Raw genomic sequence first — 23,164 nt, 5'->3', positions numbered from 1 at the left:
GCTCGTGACAACGGTTAATCTCCACGAAGCTTACCAATAATCATTAAGTTAAACAAGCCTTCCAAATTGTGTTTTCACATGCCGGCGCGTGAGGCCACACTCCAGCTCGTGTCCTAGTTTAATCAAATCCTTGCTTCTAGAACCAAAGTTTCCGATTCTCGTCAAAGAACGTCAAAACTGATCAACACCTTGACTCTACAAAGAATAGGAAAAAAGAGTATGAATTCTTCTCACAAACTTACAAATCATCACCAGCAACTTGGGAGAGAGGAGAGAAGAGAGAGAAGAAGAGCAAGCAAACAAAATGGTGGTTTCTTCCTTTCAGAGATAGATCAAAAAAACCAACACCCAATATATCTCTCAGCAGTAATGTGGCTCCTCAAACTAGAAAAAAAAAATGAAATGCAAAACCGTCGGGTCAATCAATCCTCTACAGACCTCTAGAGCCACAGTAAGCTCAGGAGCGCAGCGCTCGCCAGAGTGAGCAATGTAGTCAAGGAGAGCTTCGCTGCTTGGGTGCCGGAGCTCTTGCGATGGCGACTGCAAAAGAACGATGAGATTGGAATGAGTATATGAACGAAGTTGAGGAGGTTGGTTGCTGTAAGTACCTCGATAGCGGAGCAAGATTTGCAAGCCGTCCACAATAGAGGACGTTGTCTGGTTTCGGGAAAGCCGTGTTCTTGATGTTGTCGCTTGGATCGTTCACGAACATGTAGATTTCTTGGCCGAGATAATGGCGGACCAAGTCCTCTGAGCGGATGTTCCACAAGCCCACATTGTCCAGGGAGATTTGGATGGCCGTCCAGGAGCCAGGGAAAACCTGGGAAAAGCAATGGTTTAGAAAACAAAAACCAAGAGGCAGAAAGAAACAAGTTCGGGTCATTCAGTACCTGAACGGTGGAGCGAGATACAGCGTCCCATTTGTTGTACTGGCCTCTATCATTTTCAGTCCATTGCCCTGGTCCGTATCTGAAGAAGCAAACATCGATCAGCCTGTGGCATATGAAAATTCCAACCTACATACCCGACGACGAATGCCGCATAGCCATCGACATGCCACGACTGGACCGAGTTGTTGTCCGGGTTTTGAAAGACGATCTCCAAGAAACCAGCGTACGTGGCGTTTACGACGGACGTCTGGAGGCCAGGAACGACGCTTCCAGCTTTTTCTGGGAAAGAATTGAGCTTGTATAGGCCTGTAATGTTGTACTCGTCGGCGAGAAGCAGAGGTGTGGATGGAACTTCGAAAGAAAAACCATTGACCGCGAACCGTCGCTTCCCGGCAATTGATACTGCGGTACTTGTCAAAACGAATGTCTGTGTGACGTTGATCTGCCCATAGTGAAAAGAGCCTTGAGGATTTGGCCGAGCCGCTCCAGTTGTCAAGTTACGTCTGCGGTGACAAAGATTAGTCTTGGAAGTTTGAACAGGATACACATACCTGAGTTGACGAGCTTGATTTACGGACCAGCCCCCATCATAAATACTGGGCCCTTCGGGAAGGGGGCCATTAACCAAAGCCTTGGAGTCCAAATAATGGAGGACTCCAACACCAGTGATATTCGCCCACTCGGTCTCATTGCCCACAAACCTGGGGCTAGCGACGATGTAGTAGTCGCTAGCATTTGCAGTGCAGTTAAGAAGAAACGAATACGATTGTCCCACGAAAATGTCTATAGAGTCGTATGGTTGCTGCACAGTGTAAGACCCCTCGGTTTCCACAAGGTTGAGCTGGTGGCCTTGAATCCGAAAGTTTAGAGTCGTGCTCACACCCACATTTGTCACTCGAAACCGGTATACATGATCTGCAAGCACAGCCAAGGGAGTGAGTCAATGCTTCCATTTTTATTTTTTTTTCTCACGGAATCAATGAGTTTTGTACCTCTTCGCACAGGGATGGTTTCGTAATCCGTGGTTCTGTTGTAAGCTCCTTTCCCATTGATAAGAACACCGTCTGGCATCCCGAGTAAAACGCCCCTGTCTAGAGAAGCTCGCAATTCCTGCAGTGCTATGCCTTGACTTCATATTGCTAGGTGGATCATTAAAGAGCACATACCTTGTGGCTCCGAGTGTACCAGTCACCAATCATAACAACTATATCACCGTCTGGAGGTGCGAATGGCACCCTCACACCCGAGGCAGCACGCGGATTCACCCTCACAGACCCAACACCGCCAGCAGCTCTCTGGAACATCGTCGTTGGCCAGTAGAAGAAACTGCCAATTTGATCCTTAGCCGTGATGTTGTAGGTGAAGTTTTGGCCTGCCGGTATGGGACAGTTCGTTGCCGCAACTCCATCCATCCAGGCATTTCTTCGGTTCTGGATACCATCCCTGCGGAGGAAACTTTAGAATTCCATCCACGAAAACAAAGAATGTAGGCAAGCAAAGTCCAGATCTCTTGAGAAAAGAGAAAGAGGAGCTTTGATCTGTAGATCACATACCAGGTGAGTAGAAAGGGCTCATCCAGATTGTTCTGGACGTTGACGATGTTGATCCTGTTGGTGGTGGTGTTTAGCACTGGACCCGGGAACATCCCATTTATCACGATCACCTGAGAGCACACCAAACAAGAAAGGGTTTACATCACCGCCCAACCAACGAATCGACACAAAAAAATCCAAAAGAAAGAGAAGAAGAAGAGAAGAAGAATCGAAAGAAAGAACGAAGTACCTGTTGCTTGACGCCAAGAGGGGCCCGAGTCTCATAAGACACAACCCAGTCGAAGAAAGAAATGGGAGCATCGGCCCGGGAGGAGTGCAATAACCCCAGAATCGCGAGAATCAGCAGCAAGAAGCGCGGCATTGCCATGGTATCCAGAATGGCTGCGATCTGACCAAGAAATCCAATGCCAGGAGCTCAGACCTGCGAAATCGCCACGAGAAACGAGAATGTGAGCGGACGCTCTTATAGAACCTAGCGTCATGTCACTCACCGCGAGGAATGCCGGTGACCTAACGCGCGGCCGCCATTGCCGATTGAAGACGCGAAGCGCGAGCTCCAAGCCGGGCTGGACAGGACTAGACTCACAAGAAACAGAGGAAGAACTTGCGGCCACATCCATGCAAAAGAGCGTACCAATCTGGCAGTGCCGCGTGGCAACCCAGCCAGCCTGGCAGATTTATCCGCCAGGATGCTTCTTGGGGGACACGTGTAAGCATCCGGCTAACCGCTCGTGGACCTTGCTGGCCGCGGTCAGGTAGAGTTTACCGTTTGAGGAAACGGTGGTTACCAGACTGGTTCGTTAGCAGCCGCATTGAGCCGGATTTAAGTGAGAGCGTGGTGTCCGCCCAAACGGCTCGTACACTGGCAAATGGTTTTTTAACCGTTGTAATGGGCAGAATGGGCGGTGGGGATCACATCCAGCGCAAATCCCAGCCGTTAACCGCGATTGTGGAGGACCCACGCACTTCCATGTATCCTTCCGGGCTGTGTGGGAAAGGAAAGGACATCTCTTTTGCATGACACCGCCAAAGACAAAGTGGAAAACCTAATGGCCAACCAACCAAAACAAGCATTAAAAAACGTACATGTGTGGGTTAAGATTAAATCTAACCTTTGTTTGATCGGTCAAAACTTATGGGCCTATAACACGGCAATGTGGAATTTAATAGAAACTATAGCACATGGTTGTAACTTGGGGACATGTGCTCTACACTTCATCTTTATGCGATACTTGGTCCTCGGCTAACGTCTAGCATGTTCGTACAGCGAAAAATTCGAAACTTTGCCTTGAAAATCTGGAGATCCAAGCTAACGAACAGAGAAGTCGATTAGCAGCGTGCAAACTTGGCAAGGAAAAGCGTATTGTCTTAAGAACGTAGCAAAGAAAAGCGTATCTACTTAAGGAAAAACTCGCTGATAATTTATCGCTGGATTGTGGAATCCTGTATGGAATGAAACCAGCCACCAGGGGCTGATACAGGTATGTGTGATCACCTGAAGATGAGAGAAGCGACGAAATACAAAAAAGAATGAATGAAAAGGGATCACCTATGTGACATTGATTGGCCTGCCTGTCTCGTTGGCTGTCCATACTCGAAACTGTATCGGAGATGGAAAAACTCGGCATTTGGTCGGTCCCTCCTTTTCTTTCGGCCGCGTTAATTCATCGGCCGAGTTTTTTTTTTTTTTTTCCTTTAGCTCCTGGAAACACGAGAGAGCGTTAGAAACGTCTGGATCAAGCAAAGCGTTCTGTTATCAGGCATTTTTACCTCGGTTGTCATTCTCCCTGGTGGACATTCTTACTTCTTACACTGTAGGAGCCTGTCGCTTTGTCTGGAAGGCGCCACAATCGCAAAGTATGTACGCAGTTCCGAGACTCTTGTTTTTCACCGCGTGCCATCCTTTCTCTTCCCGTGTGCGGACAGCCAGCCTGTGTCCCAGCTGGGAACTGCAAATCGGAAAAACTGTTAAAAACAAAACCTTCAAAGATCAAACTTTAGGAAAGAAGAAGAAAAAGTGTGCAAAAAATAAAACAATGTTTTAAAAAGTATATAGACTTTGCTCGCAGAGGACAGGGAAGTTGTGCTTCCAATCCATTGCCTCTTCCAGCTCCTCTGCAAAGCAAAGAGAGAAAGGAATGGCTGGCCATTGAATGCCAGGACTTAAAAGCCACCCTCCCCTCTGGAGCGGAAAAGGAAGCAAATGAGTAAAAACAAAAAAAGAAATGGATGCTTTCTTCTCATACCTTCTACTCGGTGTACATTAACTGTCTTCGAGAGGGGGTCAATCACACGGCCTTCTTTCTTAGCGGCCGCTTCTTCGTCTGCCTCCTCCACTTGAGGAGAATTTGGTACGAAAGCCCAGCAAAGACCATCGACACGCCGATCCACTGCTCCAGCGTCAGCGGGTTGCCCCTCCACAGCGACGACACGAGAATGCTTACGAACTTCCTCGTTGTTGTGATTGTCGTGAGAGCCAGCGTTCCGAACCAGCTGATGGTAAGGAAGATGAAGTTCTGGCCGACGGCTCCGCAGAGGCAAAAGAAGAAAATGTCCCACGTAGCCTCCGGGTGCTGCTTGCAAAAGCTCAGAGCTTCGAATCCCCCGCTCGTCCATCCAAACATGTAGAGACCCATGTAAATGGAACCCCAGAAGTTCATTCCCATCATTATATGCCAAGCGCTTGTTTTCGGATACCTGGAGCAGCACACAATGAAACTTTCGTTGTCAAGCCTCTAAGTTACTTTGTGTTTTTCCTCACCTCATCGTAATAGAGTCTTGAGTTGCATTTGTGAAACCATCAAACGCCAGATTTAACAGGCATAGCCCGTATCCAAGAGGAGCATTCGGACTCGCTACTTTACTGGCTTTTACACTACCCTGCACGAAAGAAAGAAAAATGTCACCTTTGAGAAAAATCGAAAAATCACACAACCTTGAATAATGCAAAAATGGAAACACCTCCAGCGACGAGAAAGGTGCAAAGGTACTCAGGAATTGTATAGCGGACACCGTACAAAATTGTCCCCATGAGCATCACTGGATTCAGAAGAGAAAACGAAAAGGAGCACACATAAATACCAGCCAGCTTTTCAGATTCAATACACATACCTGGAATCATCTTCGACGATTTCGCCAGAACCTGGAAACGAAATTCTCAACTTTAAGCTTTGAAGAACAAATGAGAAAAACAAGTAAAATCCCAAAGCTCACCTGGGCAGGATAGCTGATGTATTTCAAAGCCTGGATTCCACAAGCGGGACCAATGGAATTCGTAATGCTGGCACTCCAGTAAGCCCATAGTGGAGCTTGAGAGGTTCTCTTCGGTGAAACGAGGACAAGCACTGGAGAAAAAGAGTAGCAGCGTGAGCTCTAGAAGGAAAAAAAATATCACACAATGCATTACTTATGAATGACCACAGGAAGCAAACCACGCTCTGCGCGAAATTTAAGAATGCAAGGTGCTGGAACCTCTGCTTATCGGGGCCGAAGCGTTTTGTGGAGCTGCCACACACAAAATCACTCGATCAATCAGACTCTCACTCGATCGATCGATTCCACTTACAGAGTCTCTTGCAGCACGCCCTGCGTGACATAGGCGCCCCAAATCCCTCCCACGCACACGCCGAGCATCGCCGCGCGCTTCATAGCCTCCATTTCTCTCCCTCCTTCGTCTCAGTTTGCCCTAAACGAGACTCAAATTAATATATAGTCCACGCCACGTTGCATTTACTGCCAACGTGTCATCGAGCTATTGGCCAGAGGATGTGCAACGACGTGGCGCCTGTTTAAACGAGGAGAATATGCGCTGGCAATGAATGATACTAAGGATATTCTCGACTTTTCCCCTTTGAATTGATCAGTGGTTTATTGAGACAACCAGAGAAAGAAGAAAGATTTTAGCTCGTCTTGGTGAAGTACTCGTTGATCCGGGGCATGATCTCGGACTTCCTGTTGCGCATGTAATGCCTCAATCCGTGCTCGTGGTACTCGTACCCCTCCTTGTAATTCTGGACGAGCCCAGCGCTTCGATCCTCCTTGTTTATCCTGTGCGAGCAAGCAAAAAAATTTGAGGAACTTAGATAGAAGAGGAAGAACCCATCCATGGGGAGAAATTTTCTTACCTCACTTCCGGATTGAGCATGAGATTCCTCACACACATGAATGATGCAAGCCCCATGGCCGCGCCGATGAAGCCGATCAAGGGGATAACCTAAAAGCCCAGGCGATTGAGAGCTGGAAGCAAGGAATACAAAGGATTGGAGGAAGAATGTAGGGGACTGTACCTCAGGCTTGAGCCAGCGCGATCCCCTCTTTACCGCTCCCGACACTCCCATCGCTCCTCCTCTAGACGAAGAACAGCCAAAAGCCCTAGTTCCAAAAGAAGGGTATATATTCGGCGAATATACCATGCGTGTTAAACTCAACCACTGGTTCTCATCTTGGCGTTAGCATGGAAGGAGGACGAGGATTAACCCCAGGGAATTTACCAGATGAAAGTTAACTTTTCCAAGAGCTTGGCAGAACTTAGGCTCAAAGTGTAGAGAAAAATTCCCAAAAAGATGTGTATGGAAGATTGAGCAGTGGCGGAGTCATTGGGGTACCCAAATGAGATGAATCCCATTGTCCACACCAACTTAAGTTCTTCTAGATAGCTGAAGACTGAACAAGTGTTAATCAAGGATAGAAAACTGTCAAGAAAAACTAAAATCAATGAGGATGGAGCTGTGAAACAGAACCTATGTGACGAAAGAGTGTCATGCTGGGCTGCTCTTACAGGTCTAGAGGCAGGCAGCAGCAAGGATTCCCGAGGCACCAGATATAGTCTTAAGCTACCTCAATTTTATGGAGGTAATGTACTATCTATTGTGTGCTTGATAATGTGGCTCAATTGTTGTTCTTCTATAGTTTCTTCTATAGTCAGATATAGTGATATTCTAAACTGTTTGGTTCATGTATTCCAGTGTTCACATATCCAGAGGTAAGTGCACCTAGTAGGTGGAAGCTGCATTCTTCATTTTGTTGAACAACCATTCTAGTCTTCTATATCACCCTTCACAGTGTCCATTTGGTAGTATATATATAAAAACATTGACACAGTTTCCTTCAGGCCCTTCTTTGTGAAAACATTGAAAGCCTTGGCTGTGGTGAGAAGATTTGTGTTTTATGCCAGGATGAGTAGCAGATAAACAATATTATAGTTTTATAGGTCATGTAAGTTGGAACCTGTTAATTGCTAATCAAAGGACACTTTGCGTGTGAACAAAAGAAATTGTTTGTTTAATTTCCATATTTAAGTATTTAAACATTAAAAGCCTATCTAAAAAAATTATTTATATAAAAGTTGGTATCAAAACAAAAAATTGATATAAAAGCTAGTATCAAATTGGTTAGTTATTGCTTATAGCACAAATGTCATGCTTGTTTGAATTAAATAAAAACTAAAACTAGGATAGAGTAACTATCACTTACCACAATAAATTATTAATCATTTTTAATTATTCAATTACTTTATACTCCTCATCCCTACAAAAAGTGTATTAAATAAAAACATGACACATGTGAATTTAAATATATATTAATAATCATGTTTATAGTTTTTCTAATAATTTAAGTTCTTTCAAACATATTGATCCTTTCTAATGTCGAATAAATACTTTTAAAAAATTAATAAAAAATTTCAAAACAACTTTTAAAAGATCCATAATGAATGACACTCTTCAACATCTTGACTCATATTTTTCACAATAAAATCAAATTAGAAGAAAATATTTTTAAAAAAATAAAAAGTTTTTTAATTTTTCAAAAATACCATTAATTTTGAGTGTGAAGGCTTTTAAAATATTATTATAGCCAAATAAAACAACTCTTCATAATATAAATAATAAAAAAGATTAATTTGAAAAATATCTATTAAAATTTAAATATATAAAGAATCTTTCTTTCTCTGGAAAGAATCATCGGCAGTGGCACTTGTGAAATCGACGCTGGCACTACTAAACGCCAAACGGAATGAAGTTTTTTTCGAATCAATTAAAAGTTTAGATTGGAATAAATAACATTTTGGGAGTTTACATATAACTACTATTTTAAAACTCTCAAAAAGTCACTCAAAATTGTTATGATAAATAAATTTAAGGAAAATTATTTTAAAAATCTAAATATTGTGGATTCAATACAAATAAAAGTCTAAATTATTGAAGAACAAATGCACAGCAAAAAATAAATATTTAACCCTTAGTCATACCCTTTACTAAACCCATTTTATATAGAAAATTGAATTATGCAAGTTTGAAATTTTAAATGGGTTTCTATCCAAAAACCAATTATGCTATTTTATAATTAATTTATTTAGTAAAATAAATGGAATATATATGAGAATTTAGATGAGAACTATTATATCATTTTTTTAATCAAATTTCACAATTATATCTAATACCTTTATTTGGGATCAATTCTGATGTACTCCTAAAATGATTTTTTTTTTGAAAACTAAAGTGATCCTCTTCCAAATGTTAGAAAAAATATTTGTTTCATAGATTTTCATTATAGACACTTATACTTAGAATGGCCATTTTAACTTTACTACATAAAGCTTTTCGCAAATAATATATATTCTTAAATTTTCCTTGCTTGCTACTACTCATAAAATGCCTATATTATAGTAACTTTTGATTTATTTACCAAACTCAAAGTTATTAAAGTGCCAAAAGATATTGCCTTTATTTTTATTTCTATTCTAGTTGCATGTAACCATAAAAGGAAGTTACTCAATGGTAAAGACCACTTTAAATCATTGAATATCAACTTTGGAGTGTCATTTTAAAAACACTACTATTACTGCATATTTAACCTCTTCTACCTCTTCTACAATTCCCATTACTCGAGAATAAATATGCTTGCTAGGGGCATATAATAATTACAATAAGGTTTTAGGAGTTGTTCGAGCTGCAAAAGCTATTTCTAAATTAGAGTAGTGGAAATTAATTCTACACTATTTAATAAATTTTCCCCATATTTTTAGTTTATATAACCATTGATAAGTGATCTCTTAAAAACAAAGTTACAACTAGAAAATTTCTATGGAAATAAATCTAAAAATTCTAAAAATTGGTATATATCCTACACTAGTGTGCCAAGGTAAAGAAATCTAATGTAGAATATCATTACACAAATTCTATTATAGCATAACATCATTATTCAATCCTACCACTAACAACCTAGATCCCATGCTAAATTATATATTGAAGATTATCTAGAGAAAGGAAAGAATAATATATATTATATATTCACAAATTTGACATAAGATGTTATTATATGAGTGTTGTTTTAGTTCATCACCATCAATCATACCCTAACTATCATAGATTGTGCTGGTGGTATAGATTTTGGGTTGATAAGTCCTTAGCACCTTGCTTAGTGAAATTTTTTAAAATCACACATATTTAAAATGGAGATATTGGTGATACGCTCTTAAGATGTACCAAAGACATATAAGAAGATTTATTCATGGTGATTTGCAACTAAATCTACAATAACTTTTGCACAACAATTTATAAATGGCTAATGATGCAAATTTCTAGTAACATGGAATTTCCACCATTTTACTAGCAAACAAGTAAGTATATAATAGCACAAATTTGTTCATCTTTATAATTTTTAAGTTTCTCTTTCTTCTTTATTCCAAAATCCTTTTAGAGATAAAAAAATCAAAACCAAAAATTGTATTCATGCATTAGCCAATTAGTTTAAAAATCTGATTAGAGTAAAAATATTAATAAATATTTTAATACATTGAAGTTCAAGCTACTAAGCTTGATTATAATCCCTTATCTTTTGTCTTTAGTGGTGTAATGTAAAATACTAACTTATTTATTGATTTTTTTCTTGATAAAAGAATATGCTTATTACTCTTTATTTCACCTTTATATAAACTTATCATCTTTGGTTGTAAATGCTTAATATTGCATTCCATAAACATAAACAAGAGGTAGCTTTTATGTTGAATTTACATTTAATATTTTTACAACGAAAAACTATATCAAAACTTACTAATTTGTTATGCTCTCTTCATTGAGCTAGATTTAGGATTAACAATCATTTCAACAAGCTAATATATTAGTGATGAAATTTTTTATTTGAAAAAAAAGTTAGTTAAAATTGAGTATGTCCTTGTTGCCCTTCCCACAATATAATATATGCTCCTTGTCCATATTTGGCTATGCCATAGCAATATATCCACTACTTTAAGTTTAGTAATTTAATCCACTATTTAATTTTAATATTCAGAAAATATAACATTTTTAGACCTTGAACAATTGTGTCATTCATAGAAAAAGTTTCTAGAGAGAAGTTGATATCTGGTCTTGTGATTACGTATTTGGAAGAACAGAAATCCTAAGAAAGTATTTTTCTATTAGGAAGGGGATCAAGGTATAGATTGTTTTACAATTGGGATCAATTGAATAAAATTAGAATGTTCATCTTTTAACTCCATTTGAAATGTTTTCCATACTTATTTTGCTTAACACCAATATAGTGATTATTAAATATTCTTACAGATTCATTTTTCTTTTTATAATGCAAGCATCTACAAGCTACCATTATTGTGCAAAAGGGCTTATCATTGCAAAAAAATATCAATCCTATAACCAAGTAATCTAAGAAAAACAAATAATATTTTGTCTAAAAAATTGACACAAAACTTACAAAAAAGCTCGTTAGAGACAATAGGAAAGCTTAGATTTGCAAAATGATCGAGTTGCACGCTAGAATAAAAATTGATAAACTAATGACAAAAAAGACAACAAAGATCTTTATTTATAAAAGTCAAGGTAAAACAAGGCTATCTCTCCATTACTTTATGTGAGAGAGAGTAAAGTTGCAAGAGCAAGAGTTGTCAAGAGTTAGATAGTAAAACTACCTTTGGCACTATTTAATCTTATATTTTACAAAAATTAAGGGAAAACTGCTTAAAAGCTATATTTGCAAATTAATACCTCTTGAAGTTTTAAATTTATAAAAAAATCCCTATGAAGTTTAAGAGCATTTTAAAAGAATATTCTATTTTAACCTAGATAAATTATGGCTAAATAAATATTGTTTAATCACAACTAAATGGAGTTTATTTCGGCAAAGTATAATTCTATTGACGATCTAAGAATAGCAATGAAAAATGTAGCTATTACTAAACATTTTGAATTTACCATGAGCCAATTAAAGAGGAAATGATACATAATTTGATGCAAAAGAAAGACTCGTTTAAGCTTTTTTATTGACAAAGGTTCATCTTACTTTGTGAATAAACATTCATATAATGGGATAAAGAATTTGGGAAACAAAAAGACATTGGTGAATTGGATTGTAGATTATTTCAAGTAATGAGTGAGAGGTAAACTAAATGTGATTCCAAAAAGCATGATGGCTAAAATATATTGTAAGCATATTAAAAAATTTGAAAAGAAAACAAGAAAATTATAACAAACATTTATAGAGATTATGATATAACTTATATGCAACTATTTGAATATGAAATTTTTCTTATTTTTAAGCAATTTAGATAACATATTTCATGTCAAAGCTGATGGAAAATTCTAATTTTAAAAGGCTTTTTATCTTGTATAGTGTTTTCTTTATTATTAGTTTTGTGTGTTATAGACTTTTAATCAATCTTGATATGACATATTTGACGTTAAGATACCTTTGATAAATATTTGTAACAAGGCCCATTTTACTCTCTTACATTTAGTGTGACAATTACTAAAAATAAGGATAATTAAATTTGGCTTTTTTATTAGAAAACATTTGTGTTAGAAGGTGTTCAATTGGTATTTAATAATGCATATCATAGATTTGTATTAGATATTTTATTAAAAACTTTTGCAAAGTGTTTAAAAATTTCAAGCTTGCTCACTTACTTTGGAAAGCATATTATGCTCTCATACCTTTAAAATTTAATGTAACTATAATAGATTTACAATAAGAATCTAAATGCTAATTCTTCCAAAATATTAGGCATCTGCATTTTTTGAAGAGTAATGATTTGGACATTTGACAAGTAATATTTGGATGGTTCTCACATGTAAGGCTGGAGGATTCCCTGGATTTCACCTCACCTTTTCATGACTTTCTCCTGCAATCACATCAGCCACAGCTCTACTTTGCATTCTCGAGCAGCTCTTCATTCAACAAAAAACTGGCCTGATGCCCTGCTTGGGCTCTCATGACTGTAAAGAGCTTGTTATGTTGGTTAGGTTATGTCGACCATGGGAAAACTACAATATTCGAGAAATCTCCACTCCAGCTCTGCAGCAGTTTGTGAACATTCCACTGTCGCAAAATTAATGCTCAACAGCGGAAGGGTGTATCATGCTTTCCATCACTATTTCATCCAGGGAATACATCTTTTTGGTAGTGTGCATAGTTTGTGATCAGGTCATATAGAGAGGTTCCTAGGATACTGGTTGTGCTCAAACAATGCGTGTCCACCTTAAACTAAACTGGTGCGGTTTGGACGCCCATAACGTAGATAATCTTGGAAAGCATTTTCATTCCTCGGCAAACTTCTAATATGAAGAACCTGTGTGATTCTCATGATCATCTTGGCGGTTTAGGTGTTAGCAACGCAAGCGCATGGAAGAAGCCCAGGAGGACGAGGATTAATCCCAGGGAATTTACCAGGGTGGATTCCCTGCCAAATCTTTCGATGGCCTTGGAAGTTTGGAGGAAAGTTAACTTCTCCAAAAGGCCCGTCTCGGCAGTAACTAGGCTCAAAGTGTAGAGAAAAATCCCCGAGAAGATGTGCCATGGGAGAATGGAAGATCGAGCGGCGGTGGAGCCACCGGGGTACCAAAATGAGACGAATCCCACCGTCCACTGCAAAAAAACAAGCGTAAGTTCTACTAGAAACAAAATTCCAAAAATTCCAAAGTTCTAGGATCATCCTAGAACTTTGAAAGGAACATCAAGAGGAAAAAACTATCTCGAAGAAAGACTCTTCGAGATCACTGGAGAGAAAAGTTTTGAAACGAGGAAAGGTTTCTGGGATTTAACCAAGGAAAAAGAGGAATAAAGGGAGGAGAGAAGAAAAAAAAAACTCCAGGGAAAGAAAACCACGCACAAGGCATGAAAGTGTTGAAGAACTAAAATCAAATTAATGAGGATGGGGCTGTGAAATCGAACCTGCGTGACAAAGAGTGTCATGGTTGTGAGGCCCAACCACGAATGCAAGCTATAAAAGTTGTCAATGCCTCTGTCATTGTGGAACTTGAGAGCCGCGAGAAACCCCACAGCTCCCAGGACGAGCGCCAATCCTTGTGCCAGGAAATGGATCGCCTTCTTGTAGTTCCTGCTGCCAGTCAGTGTTCTATACGTTAGATTCGCTGCGAGAGAGAAAGAATTAATGCGCTGACCACTTCAACTCTCCGAAAATCTCGATCGATAGAGTAGATCTTACCTTGACCGTGCACGAAGACGAAGCCCGCGATCATCAACACCGGATGGAACTGTGGATCCAGCGATCAGCCAGCGAGAAAGAAACGAATCGAGCTTACATTGAAGAGGAGATCCTTGTTGGGGGAATTCCAGAGCAGACCTCCCCTTACATTTCCACACCAGACGCAAACCAGCCCCAGAGCAGCGATTCCCAGGAGATGATTGATCGCCAGCGCCGCCTCGTCAATTCCCCGGGATTCCTCACCGCCGCGGACGCCGCCGCCGCCTCTGCTAGATCTGTCCCAGGATGGAAGCGGCCCATCATGGGCGCCAGAGATTTGAGCTTTCTTCAAATGGAGCTGTCGCATTGAACAAACCCTAAAAAGAGAGAGCTCTAACAGTTTATTCCAGGTTTATATATCTAGGTTTAGGAAAAAAGTAAAGCCCCAACCCTAACCAGGGTTTATCATTACCTTTTCCAAACTAAAAGGTAGCGTGTATAAAAGGTGGTAGGGTTTGTAAGTTGCGTTTGCTAGTGGCGATAGTAATATTCCATGGATGGGCTCAGATTTGCGGGTAGAACATTTAGTTTCATCTCATTGTGTAGAAATGGTTTGACGATTGAAACTTGGTTGGAAAACTCTTTACGCATCATGGTAACTCAGTCTTCAGATTTGTCGGCTGCAGAGAAGGAATTTTTTCTTGTAAGCAAAGCTAGGATCTCACACCATGACCTTTGCTGATCTTTGATTTCTCCCTTTACACAGGAACGTTTGAGCACCACTCAAGCCGCTAAACCGGAAGAAACCTGAGTATACTCTCGTTGTTCTCATGTTCTACGAAGCATTCACCATGCTGTCCGCTCAAGTGAAGAGTTTGTGCTACTGGTAGCGAAGTAATCCCTGCTCAAGTTGAGATTGAACAAACATCATACCTTTGTGTGTCACTGAAGTTCGATTTTGCATTGCACAAGCTCTTTTCGCTTTTAGATTCTTGCACTGCTGCACGTTGATCCTGCTGCATGACGGAGTTCGTTTCATCCTGGAGAGAGATACGCACAAGTTTAGAAGATAAAAGAAAGAAAAAAGCTTTGATCCCAGGAAGTTGCAATCGGAAAAAATTGACAAAACCATGCCTTTGCAGAGGAAGTGAAGAAAAGCTCGTACGCGGAGGCACAGTCCTTCCCTTCAGCAGCACTAAGACACATTTCTGGCGCTTTGCGCAGCGCAAGCACACACAAGACAGACAAGACGTCCTGCAAGCATACGACCACCAGCAGAAAAGCAGCACATGCAACATCTCTCTAACCTCAAGCACAGCCAAAAAGAAAGCAAAAAAAAGGAGGAGTTCAGAGGAAAAAAGAACACATACCTTTTTGTCAATGCTGCTGCGGCTGCTGGCCTCTCATTGTCTCCAACAACGCCCACGGATTCATCAGAAAGCTGCGGACATTCCCTTCCTCAATCGGCCGTCACCGCCGAGCGACGCGAGAGAAGAAGTTCGGAGAAGATCGCCCACCGCCAACAGCTGACGTCAGTCTTGTGCGAGACGAAAAACGTACGCAGCGCGTCGAATGAAAAGCTCCTCATGCCTGCCAGCAAACAGAGCCCATTACTCTTTCCAGTATTTTAATCGCCAAGGCAGCAGGCAAGGAATTCAATGGAGCAAGAACAAACTCCAGGAAAAGTTTAAAAACATACCTCAGTCACGGATAGCTGCGCTGCTGGGATTTACGTTTACGTTTCGGAGCCAGAATCTCTCCTAGATTGCTCATCTCTGCCGCTGCTGCTACTCGATCATATTTAGGCCTGATCTAGTCTCGCATAACGGACGGTGTCACCTCCTTATGATAGTATAGTACTCGAGAAAACGTTTCGAAGCCTCCGAAACTCCTCCAGGCCTTTCCGCTAGACTGCGCCGCCCGGACAAGCCCAAGTCACCCTCTGCAACCCCGCCTTCCTCCCATGAAACAGCTTGCGGAGGCCCGCCAGTGTACTCTTGGTCTCCCTCACCGGCCCCATGCACATCGGAACGTTTAGAACCGGCGCCACCCTCACGCTCGACGAGAAAGATCCCGGCGCTCCGGACGACGACGACGACGACGACCCTGTTTTGTCGCCCGGATTCGCTCTCCTCCTCCTCCTGTTCTTGCTCTGGTCCGCGTTCTTCCTGCTACACCTCTCCAGATTCATCCACAGGATCCGGCCCGAGTTGGTTGACTTTGATCGCCGGCGCGAGTTTCCGGAGCTGCTAGTTGAGCTGGATCGTGTCAACTCGATGACGGAGGGAGTGGTGTCACCGGGTTGCGCCGAATTGCCGTCGCCACTGGGCGATGGAACAGGAGCTGGCCTTGGTGGCGGAGTTCTTCCCAATTGCCGCCGGAAGAACAGCGTCACGAGCTTGAGAGTGTGGAGGCCTGGGTAGTACGACTTGGAAGAATTCCCTTTGCTGCTTGCTGTGGCGTGGAAACCCCGTCCCAAAATCTCCCCGGCTGGCAGAACTACCGTGGGCGATCCGGGAGGAAACGATGCCGACTTGACAATGAGAGGCGAGGCACATCCCGACGAAGCACACGACCTGTCCCGCGATGAGCCACCGCCCGATTCCTCCTCCAGCAGCTCCTTGACGAGCAGGATTGGCGATCGATGAGACGAGGGCAGCAATTGGAGCGGGACGAGCTTCCCCTCGCAGAAGATCTCGTCGGCTGGCGACCCCCCGGGGCACTCGATGGAGAGGCTAAACTCGAATTCGGTGGACCATTCCAGGACGCCCGATGCCTCCTCCCTGCGTGGCGAATCTTTCCCTGCGAGGACCCCAAAATCTGTCGAGAACGAAATCCGAGGGCTCAGCCATCCATAGCCTGTCGCTGCTGGCGCCGTGCCGTGGCAGTCTGGGAAATTCTCTGCGACCTGGGGAGCTGGAGACTCGGAGGCGGCCATCTCGATGCAAAGAAACGCTGCTTCTTGGCCCCTGCTTTTCATGGAGAGGAGGAGATTTGGGAGCGCATTCAAAGAAAAGCGAGGAATGTGGGGGAAGCCATTCAATGGCGGCCAAAGAGGAGGCGAAAAGCGGGGGGATGCCAAAGCCCTATCACGGGAATCCTAGCCTGGAATTCAACCGCGCAGAGGAAAAGCGTGAAAGCCGAGGGAGCGGCCAGAGCAGTGAGACGACGATCGATCGATGCCTTTCCTAGCAAGAAAACCGGGGCGATTCCGCTCGACACGCAATGTACCTGCGATGATCGTGGATGATCGCGATGCGCGGCGATCGAAATATCGAAATCTGGCCGGGCGTCTCTCCTTGCGGCACGCTCTCGCTCCTCCCGCTCGAAGATGCCTGGATGAAACCACGACAAGAGGGCTTTGCCCGGATTTTAAAAATCCCAGGGTACCGTACACCGAGGGCGCGGTGTACGGAGCTAAAGGCATCGAACGGTAACGACCAGGTTTATGGAGGGTCATGATTAGCCGGACGCGTTGGCGTTTGGAGCATCCGGAAGAATCCTCTCGTCAAGCAGAAGATTCAAGCGCATCTAACACGAAGGAAGCATATAGAAGGTAGAAGAACAAGAAAACGATTTGGAAAGAAATGAAGAAATGTTTGGATGGGTGAAGCATACCATACGTTCAATCATTTTGAATCTTGTTGTGATTCTTTTTGTTTACCAACATTTGTCCTTCGGCCTGCAGACTTGCAAGGCCCACAATATTTTCCAATGCAAGCTCATCTTTCTTTTGCCATTTGGCTCAAATCTTGACCAAAAAATTATTGATCAAAAGAGCATCTACTACATTAACTAAACTTCACAAAATTTAACAACAGGTTACAAAAAAAGGTATTTTAAAAATTAGACAAATTCCATTTCTGTTTTGAGTAGTTTTACTTCTTAAAATAGTTTTGAACAGAGACTTAATATTTAAAATAAGAAATAATAGATAAATCAAATTATATTATCTATACTCTTTAATATAATATGTATAAAGCTATGAGTTAGATATATCCATCATTTAGAGAAGCTTTGACAAACATTCTTGACGAGCTACATGAACTAAGATTCCAATTGTTTTGTCTCCTAGATAGTTTTGATAAATCTAAACTATTTGATAATCTTGATTTTTTCTTATTTTTACTGTGTTTGAGAGTGGTGGTTAGTGTAGTTATCACTTGTATGGATCTAGAAGGATGAAAACCAAAAAACCTTAGTTTATATATAGGAGCAAGTGGTCCAGATTGAAATCAATTAGATGGCTACTAAAATCCCACTATGCTAATATTAGTATACGGCATTGTAACCGTACACTTGAACCTCATAATATATAATTAAAATTAATTTTAAGTTTAAATTATTTATTATTTAAATTAAAAACCATGAAATTAAGAAACATTCATACTCTTTATTAAGCAATAAATTATTTAGATCTTTCATCTTAACACATATTTTTCTCCTAATATTCAAGAGTCACGACTCAATATTTATCATTTTAAATATTGAATTTAGACTTTAATTTGCTACATTTATGGTTAAAATAATAGTTATAATTTCTTTTCTTAAAAATTTTGAATTGCTAAAGAACAGGAGAATGTGGATTAACAATAACTAGTATAATGTTGGTGCTAATTCATTTCACAAGATCATGATAGCTGGCATGTTGAAAGAAATATTTTTTGTAACTTTATGTTGTTCAAATAGAAGACTCATATTTAACTATTTAATATATTATTGTTAAAATAAAACACATTAAGTAAATAATAAGTTTTTGTCAATTGCCCATTTTGCCAAAGTTGAAAATCTTATTGACCTTATATTTTTTTTACTCTCCTTCCAACTTAAAAATAATCATTATTATTGAGTGATGTAAGAAGTTATTTAGTGGTAAATAATAAATGGAAAAGAAAAACAATATGTCATATAGAACTTGAAATTTTATAAGTGTAATTTGTCCATTATCTTTCAGCTGATAAATTCAATATGTTCAACACTATGAATATAAGGATTTTGCAAACTAATATGAATTTTGTTCATAAGTTTAATTTAGCATACTAATTTTTGAAGCATACTTGAAGAAAGTATATTAAACTTTACTAAGGTTTCTGGGACTTTTATCTTTATATCCTGGAAGCAAAGTTTTATATGCATGACATCTCTTTTTGGTATGTTATTCTGCTCACTCTCAATAATTTGTTTAAATTTTATAAAAATTATTAGGGTTATCTTTTATGTATATATATACATATATATATATTCAGTATAGGTTTTTGTATATATCCAGAATGCACAATTACATATTTGTGGAACTTAACTTATCTTATCTTGAGTAAATAAATGTTTCTCATTTTGATTTTACAATTACCGAGGAGATAATGCGTAGCCAAGTCAAAACTGTGTTTTGATAAGTGTTTTCCCCAAATATATAATTACATAAGAATAATATATGCTCTTCAATGTCCTAATTCAAGGTCATGAGACAACATAAACAATATAACAACTTTGTAGTAGATGCTTTACATACACTACAATATTATTATAGAGCAGTTGGATAGATTCTTTCTGGTTGCGTAAGTGACATGTACTAGTTAGATAATCTAGATTAGTCTACTATATGCTCCATTCTAATAGTTATTTTCTTAAAACATTTTTAAAGTTAAAACACATACTATATATTTAGATTAATTTCATGTTATTTAAAAGCATTGCTAAGAGAAGTGCCATCCGCTGGTTGAACAACTTAGATGAAGCAGTGGAGTACCTATATGTGTAGATTCCACCATATTGCCCCACAAATCCACACTAAAAAAACTTTCTGCGCCTGGCCTATCGGAGCAAATTCCCCGAGCGCTCCAATCAAACGAAAGGCTGCATTATCACAAATCCGAGAGACCTGGTCAAACAAGAGAGGCCAAAGCTTTATCCAAATCTCACACACCGCACACTGTCCATTGGCCGAAAGCGCACAGCTGATTAAAACGTGGCAGCACCAAAACGCGCCACGTACTGAGCCAGGTAGAAGACGGAACGATACGTGGCGCCGACGGAATATGCTTTTGGCGCCGCTTGAATCTTTCTTCGCTCCTCTCGCTCGGTGGTGTGAGCGTTTAGCGAGGGCGCGGGCGCGGCGACAGCGATGGCGCAGTGAAAATCTCCACTCCTTTTTCCACGCGCGTTGCGTCTCGCCGCCGCGATCGATTGGCTTCTCGGATATTTAGGGTTCTTTGTGCGAGGTGAATCTCTAGATCCGGCACTGTCTTGCATTGGAATTCGAGAATGCGCGGAGCTCACGTGATTCTTTGGATCGCAGGGCAGTCTGGAAAGCGATTTTGCGCGTCAATATTCTTGGAGGGTAAGCTGATCGGGTGCGTTAGCCTGCCAATGAGCAGGGATTGACAGGCTCGATGTTGGAGTCAGCTCGAAATTTTCTCCACTCGATCTTTGCCTCTTCTACTAACAATCCGGTTTCTTTAGTGAAATCCTTCTTATGGAGCCCAAAGGTCCATCTCCACGTCTTAGAGGATTTCTTTTCTTCTTTTTTTTTTTCTTGCGTTAGCTCCTCAAGTTCTTGTTCTAAACTTCCAGTTTCTTTTTTGTCTTACAGATCCTCCATCGGCCGAGGTGATTGTCTCGGAACTCGACGCTTCTGACGTGGTAATCTTTGTCAATACAGAGAAAAATCATACTCATCTCTAGAGCTTACGTTTGCAGCCTGCTTTTACATCGTCTCAAGATGGATCGACCATACCAATTGCGACCATCAACGAAGTTTCTACGAGATTAGCTCAAACAGCGTCTTATGTTGGTCGCAGGCTTATCAGCTTACTTGGTATGTTCTTCTCGCATTCATATGTCGGTAATTCCCTTTCGTTTTTCTTTTCACGTAGACGAGTCCGTGGAAGAACCTGCGGGAAGCATGGGACAGGATGTTAGTGTCAGGCAAACAACCGTAGCAGTGGAATCAACTCCATCAAGCAGTGGAGAGTCACGCATGATCGTCACTACTCAAAACGGGATTTCCAGCAATCCGGTGGAGCGAGCGACGTCCCTTTGGGCTGCATTGGGTCAAAGCTTTTTGAACTCCTCTCCCGCTCCGTGGCAAGGGTCAGTGTTTTCGTTCCTGGTAAATCTGATTTGAGTTTCATGTCTGGCTGCTTGAGTCCTAGATGTTCTAACTCCCTTAACTCGAAGACCTTCCCTTTTTCCCAGGTTTTGTCCTGTTGGATGTGCTTTGCGAATAGCATTTGCTTGCACCAGAATGGCTTACTTGCGTTTTGCATGCGGTCATGAAAAAGTGAGAAGGTAACGGAGTGTGCCAACTCTGATTGTCGGCATTTTGCGTCACTGTTTGATTTTGGCCGGTTCTAAGGAATTCCGTTGCTTGTATCTGCAGACTTATGACACGAGTGCAAACTACACTCAGGGGCTCTGCTGATGATATTGGATGGTTGCAAAAAACGCCGGGTTTTCCACCAGTGGAAGACGGAACGCAAAGGTTCGAGGAAATTCTTGGTGACATAAGGTATCCAATTCTGCTTCTTGCGTGTAAGGTTTACTCTAATACTTGTAAGCTTGCAGTCACGGTCTTCACGCACTCCCCAATGATTACGTATATCTTTTGGTTCCTGGTAAGTTTCTCTACTGTCCGTGGTATTTCACACGTCTAATGACGATCTTGCAGGGCTCTTTAGCAACCATGGACCTCTGTATTTTGTGGATACAAAGAGATATTTTTCTAAACTCGGCTTGACTTGTCATATTGCTCGAATACATAGTGAGGTATAACATTCTCTCTTTTCTTTCTAAGATACCAGTGCTCTTCCATAGGCTGCGGTGGAAACGAATGCACGAGAACTCAAAGATTACATCGAAGAGTTATACTGGGGAACAGGAAAGAAAATCGTGCTGCTGGGTCACAGCAAAGGCGGAGTTGACGCAGCGGCAGCAGCATCGATGTTCTGGCCCGAAATCAAAGACAAAGTCGTGGGCATCGTCTTGGTACAAAGTCCGTATGGAGGCAGCCCACTTGCTTCCGACATTCTTCGCGAGGGCCAGATTGCCGACGTAGAGACGAGGCGCATCATGGAGCTTCTTATCTGCAAGATCATCAAGGTAACGTAGTAAACTTTCTCTGTTGATTCATTCTAAACTTTTTTCTTCTTTCCAGGGAGACATGACCGCGTTAGAGGATCTAACGCACGACAAGAGAAGGAAGTTTTTAGCAAAGTATCCTCTGCCGCCTGATCTACCGGTGGTGTCATTCCACACGGAAGCAGGGAAATCGCCCGGAGTGCTCTCCACGCTCTCTCACATTGCTCACGCGGAACTTCCGTGGCTCCCGCTAGCTGGAGCAGCATCAGAGGCCCCTGCCACCACTGCCAAGCTTCCCGTCGTGCTTCCATTGGCTGCTGCTATGGCAGCGTGCGCGCTGCATTTGGAGCTGCGATACAGCGAGAAGAGTGACGGCCTGGTGTCACGCAAAGACGCTGAAGTTCCAGGCTCGGTGGTGGTTCGACCAAACAGGAAGCTGGATCACGCGTGGATGGTTTACTCGACAGATCCAGAGGCGTTTCGAATGTGCGAGGCTCTTATGAGCTTGCTGCTGGAGGTGAGCCACAAGAAGAACAGAGCGAGCGACAGTGGGAGCTGCAGCAACACCACCAACACGGAATGCAGTACAAGCGATGGCAAGGAATAGCGCATGTAAATTTTTTGAAAAGATTCAATGTAAATTTAGAATTCTTTTAGAATGACCTTAGAATTTATAAAGGCTGATATAAACATTTTTATCAGAAAGAATATTTGATGTTGTGAGTGCATGGAATATGTAAATTTAGAATTCTTTTAGAATGACCTTAGAATTTATAAAGGCTAATATAAACATTTTTATCAGAAAGAATATTTGATGTTGTGAATGCATAGAATATGAAATAAGAATACAGAAATGTGTATATCAATTAGCCCAAAAACCCTAACTTATATAGGTCCGGATTGAAACTAATCCGACAGCTACAATATTAGAATATAGCATCATAGCCATACACTTGTAATATTATAACATACATGGTACTCTTGGTCTTTTTAATAATTTACAAATTGAGATAATTTGTTGTTTGGATGGTGAATTTACATTTAGAAAAATTATATATTAAAAAATTACATTGATAAATATTTATGCACTTTTCGTGATGGATCATTTAACCAAAAAAAAAATAATTGCCAACGGTATATGGTAGTAGCTATGGGGATATTTACGCATATATAAAAAATTATATCATAATTAAATGTTAACTATATATTAT

At 41.0% G+C, this 23,164-nt stretch overlaps 6 protein-coding genes across 10 annotated transcripts; 1 reads left to right on the top strand and 5 right to left on the bottom strand.

Annotated features, from left to right (window-relative positions):
• Positions 1 to 20: 20 nt before the first annotated feature.
• LOC9653859 (monocopper oxidase-like protein SKU5) lies at positions 21 to 3,067 on the bottom strand. Of its 2 annotated transcripts, none has more exons than XM_024683727.1 (11): positions 2,935 to 3,067; positions 2,673 to 2,864; positions 2,444 to 2,553; positions 2,057 to 2,333; positions 1,883 to 2,000; positions 1,442 to 1,805; positions 1,025 to 1,393; positions 891 to 969; positions 609 to 820; positions 439 to 540; positions 21 to 195 (listed from the first exon to the last, which is right to left on the bottom strand). In XM_024683727.1, the coding sequence occupies exons 2-10, from the start codon at positions 2,808 to 2,810 to the stop codon at positions 441 to 443; spliced, it is 1,767 nt and encodes a 588-aa protein (XP_024539495.1). In that variant the 5' UTR covers positions 2,811 to 2,864; positions 2,935 to 3,067; the 3' UTR covers positions 21 to 195; positions 439 to 440. The 2 variants fall into 2 exon arrangements, with proteins under 2 accessions (XP_024539495.1, XP_002978641.1); XM_002978595.2 differs by lacking the exon at positions 21 to 195 and adding an exon at positions 206 to 384.
• A 514-nt stretch (positions 3,068 to 3,581) lies between these two features.
• Positions 3,582 to 6,141, bottom strand: LOC9653858 (UDP-galactose/UDP-glucose transporter 3). 4 transcript variants are annotated; one of them, XM_024683763.1, is made up of 10 exons: positions 6,009 to 6,141; positions 5,850 to 5,947; positions 5,657 to 5,787; positions 5,555 to 5,585; positions 5,379 to 5,482; positions 5,205 to 5,323; positions 4,690 to 5,140; positions 4,214 to 4,625; positions 3,993 to 4,145; positions 3,747 to 3,938 (listed from the first exon to the last, which is right to left on the bottom strand). In XM_024683763.1, the coding sequence occupies exons 1-7, from the start codon at positions 6,098 to 6,100 to the stop codon at positions 4,732 to 4,734; spliced, it is 984 nt and encodes a 327-aa protein (XP_024539531.1). In that variant the 5' UTR covers positions 6,101 to 6,141; the 3' UTR covers positions 3,747 to 3,938; positions 3,993 to 4,145; positions 4,214 to 4,625; positions 4,690 to 4,731. The 4 variants fall into 4 exon arrangements, with proteins under 4 accessions (XP_024539533.1, XP_024539531.1, XP_024539532.1 ...); XM_024683764.1 differs by having other exon boundaries at positions 3,747 to 3,915; XM_024683765.1 differs by having other exon boundaries at positions 3,582 to 4,145; positions 4,214 to 4,392.
• Positions 6,142 to 6,268: 127 nt separating this feature from the next.
• Positions 6,269 to 6,820, bottom strand: LOC9653857. The gene is made up of 3 exons (XM_002978593.2): positions 6,730 to 6,820; positions 6,568 to 6,656; positions 6,269 to 6,490 (listed from the first exon to the last, which is right to left on the bottom strand). Exons 1-3 carry the CDS (start codon positions 6,778 to 6,780, stop codon positions 6,343 to 6,345), a joined length of 288 nt encoding a protein of 95 aa, XP_002978639.1. The 5' UTR covers positions 6,781 to 6,820; the 3' UTR covers positions 6,269 to 6,342.
• A 6,115-nt stretch (positions 6,821 to 12,935) lies between these two features.
• On the bottom strand, positions 12,936 to 14,247 carry LOC9658708 (probable transmembrane ascorbate ferrireductase 2). The gene is made up of 4 exons (XM_002978592.2): positions 13,996 to 14,247; positions 13,899 to 13,947; positions 13,625 to 13,824; positions 12,936 to 13,318 (listed from the first exon to the last, which is right to left on the bottom strand). Exons 1-4 carry the CDS (start codon positions 14,242 to 14,244, stop codon positions 13,040 to 13,042), a joined length of 777 nt encoding a protein of 258 aa, XP_002978638.1. The 5' UTR covers positions 14,245 to 14,247; the 3' UTR covers positions 12,936 to 13,039.
• A 346-nt stretch (positions 14,248 to 14,593) lies between these two features.
• On the bottom strand, positions 14,594 to 17,193 carry LOC112349421. The gene is made up of 3 exons (XM_024683841.1): positions 15,577 to 17,193; positions 15,248 to 15,467; positions 14,594 to 14,917 (listed from the first exon to the last, which is right to left on the bottom strand). The coding sequence occupies exon 1, from the start codon at positions 16,855 to 16,857 to the stop codon at positions 15,784 to 15,786; it is 1,074 nt and encodes a 357-aa protein (XP_024539609.1). The 5' UTR covers positions 16,858 to 17,193; the 3' UTR covers positions 14,594 to 14,917; positions 15,248 to 15,467; positions 15,577 to 15,783.
• A 2,821-nt stretch (positions 17,194 to 20,014) lies between these two features.
• On the top strand, positions 20,015 to 22,612 carry LOC9658707. The gene is made up of 12 exons (XM_002978712.2): positions 20,015 to 20,095; positions 20,173 to 20,227; positions 20,337 to 20,362; positions 20,467 to 20,516; positions 20,574 to 20,691; positions 20,750 to 20,966; positions 21,072 to 21,164; positions 21,256 to 21,384; positions 21,441 to 21,490; positions 21,544 to 21,641; positions 21,690 to 21,974; positions 22,030 to 22,612. Exons 3-12 carry the CDS (start codon positions 20,350 to 20,352, stop codon positions 22,558 to 22,560), a joined length of 1,584 nt encoding a protein of 527 aa, XP_002978758.2. The 5' UTR covers positions 20,015 to 20,095; positions 20,173 to 20,227; positions 20,337 to 20,349; the 3' UTR covers positions 22,561 to 22,612.
• The last annotated feature ends 552 nt before the right edge of the window (positions 22,613 to 23,164 follow it).

This window comes from Selaginella moellendorffii, unplaced genomic scaffold (assembly GCF_000143415.4).
Source record: "Selaginella moellendorffii unplaced genomic scaffold, v1.0 SELMOscaffold_38, whole genome shotgun sequence".
Classification (NCBI taxonomy): domain Eukaryota; kingdom Viridiplantae; phylum Streptophyta; class Lycopodiopsida; order Selaginellales; family Selaginellaceae; genus Selaginella; species Selaginella moellendorffii.
The sequence above is the reverse complement of the archived record's forward strand: the minus strand, read 5'-3'. Positions and strand labels throughout refer to the sequence as shown.

Coding starts and splice junctions, on each gene's coding strand:
- LOC9658708 (XM_002978592.2), bottom strand. CDS start 14,244: ATGCGACAGCTCCATTTGAAGAAAGCTCAAATCTCTGGCGCCCATGAT. Junction 13,825..13,898: donor CGTCTTCGTGCACGGTCAAG/GTAAGATCTACT, acceptor TCTCTCTCGCAG/CGAATCTAACGTATAGAACA. Junction 13,319..13,624: donor TGACACTCTTTGTCACGCAG/GTTCGATTTCAC, acceptor GTTTTTTTGCAG/TGGACGGTGGGATTCGTCTC.
- LOC112349421 (XM_024683841.1), bottom strand. CDS start 16,857: ATGAAAAGCAGGGGCCAAGAAGCAGCGTTTCTTTGCATCGAGATGGCC.
- LOC9653859 (XM_024683727.1), bottom strand. CDS start 2,810: ATGGCAATGCCGCGCTTCTTGCTGCTGATTCTCGCGATTCTGGGGTTA. Junction 2,001..2,056: donor GGTACACTCGGAGCCACAAG/GTATGTGCTCTT, acceptor ATAGCACTGCAG/GAATTGCGAGCTTCTCTAGA. Junction 1,394..1,441: donor AATCAAGCTCGTCAACTCAG/GTATGTGTATCC, acceptor TTGTCACCGCAG/ACGTAACTTGACAACTGGAG.
- LOC9653857 (XM_002978593.2), bottom strand. CDS start 6,780: ATGGGAGTGTCGGGAGCGGTAAAGAGGGGATCGCGCTGGCTCAAGCCT. Junction 6,657..6,729: donor CGCGCTGGCTCAAGCCTGAG/GTACAGTCCCCT, acceptor CTGGGCTTTTAG/GTTATCCCCTTGATCGGCTT. Junction 6,491..6,567: donor ATGCTCAATCCGGAAGTGAG/GTAAGAAAATTT, acceptor TTGCTCGCACAG/GATAAACAAGGAGGATCGAA.
- LOC9658707 (XM_002978712.2), top strand. Junction 20,517..20,573: donor AACTCGACGCTTCTGACGTG/GTAATCTTTGTC, acceptor TTACGTTTGCAG/CCTGCTTTTACATCGTCTCA. Junction 20,692..20,749: donor CAGGCTTATCAGCTTACTTG/GTATGTTCTTCT, acceptor CTTTTCACGTAG/ACGAGTCCGTGGAAGAACCT.
- LOC9653858 (XM_024683765.1), bottom strand. CDS start 6,100: ATGGAGGCTATGAAGCGCGCGGCGATGCTCGGCGTGTGCGTGGGAGGG. Junction 5,586..5,656: donor ACATCAGCTATCCTGCCCAG/GTGAGCTTTGGG, acceptor TTTCGTTTCCAG/GTTCTGGCGAAATCGTCGAA. Junction 5,483..5,554: donor ATCGTCGAAGATGATTCCAG/GTATGTGTATTG, acceptor TTCTGAATCCAG/TGATGCTCATGGGGACAATT.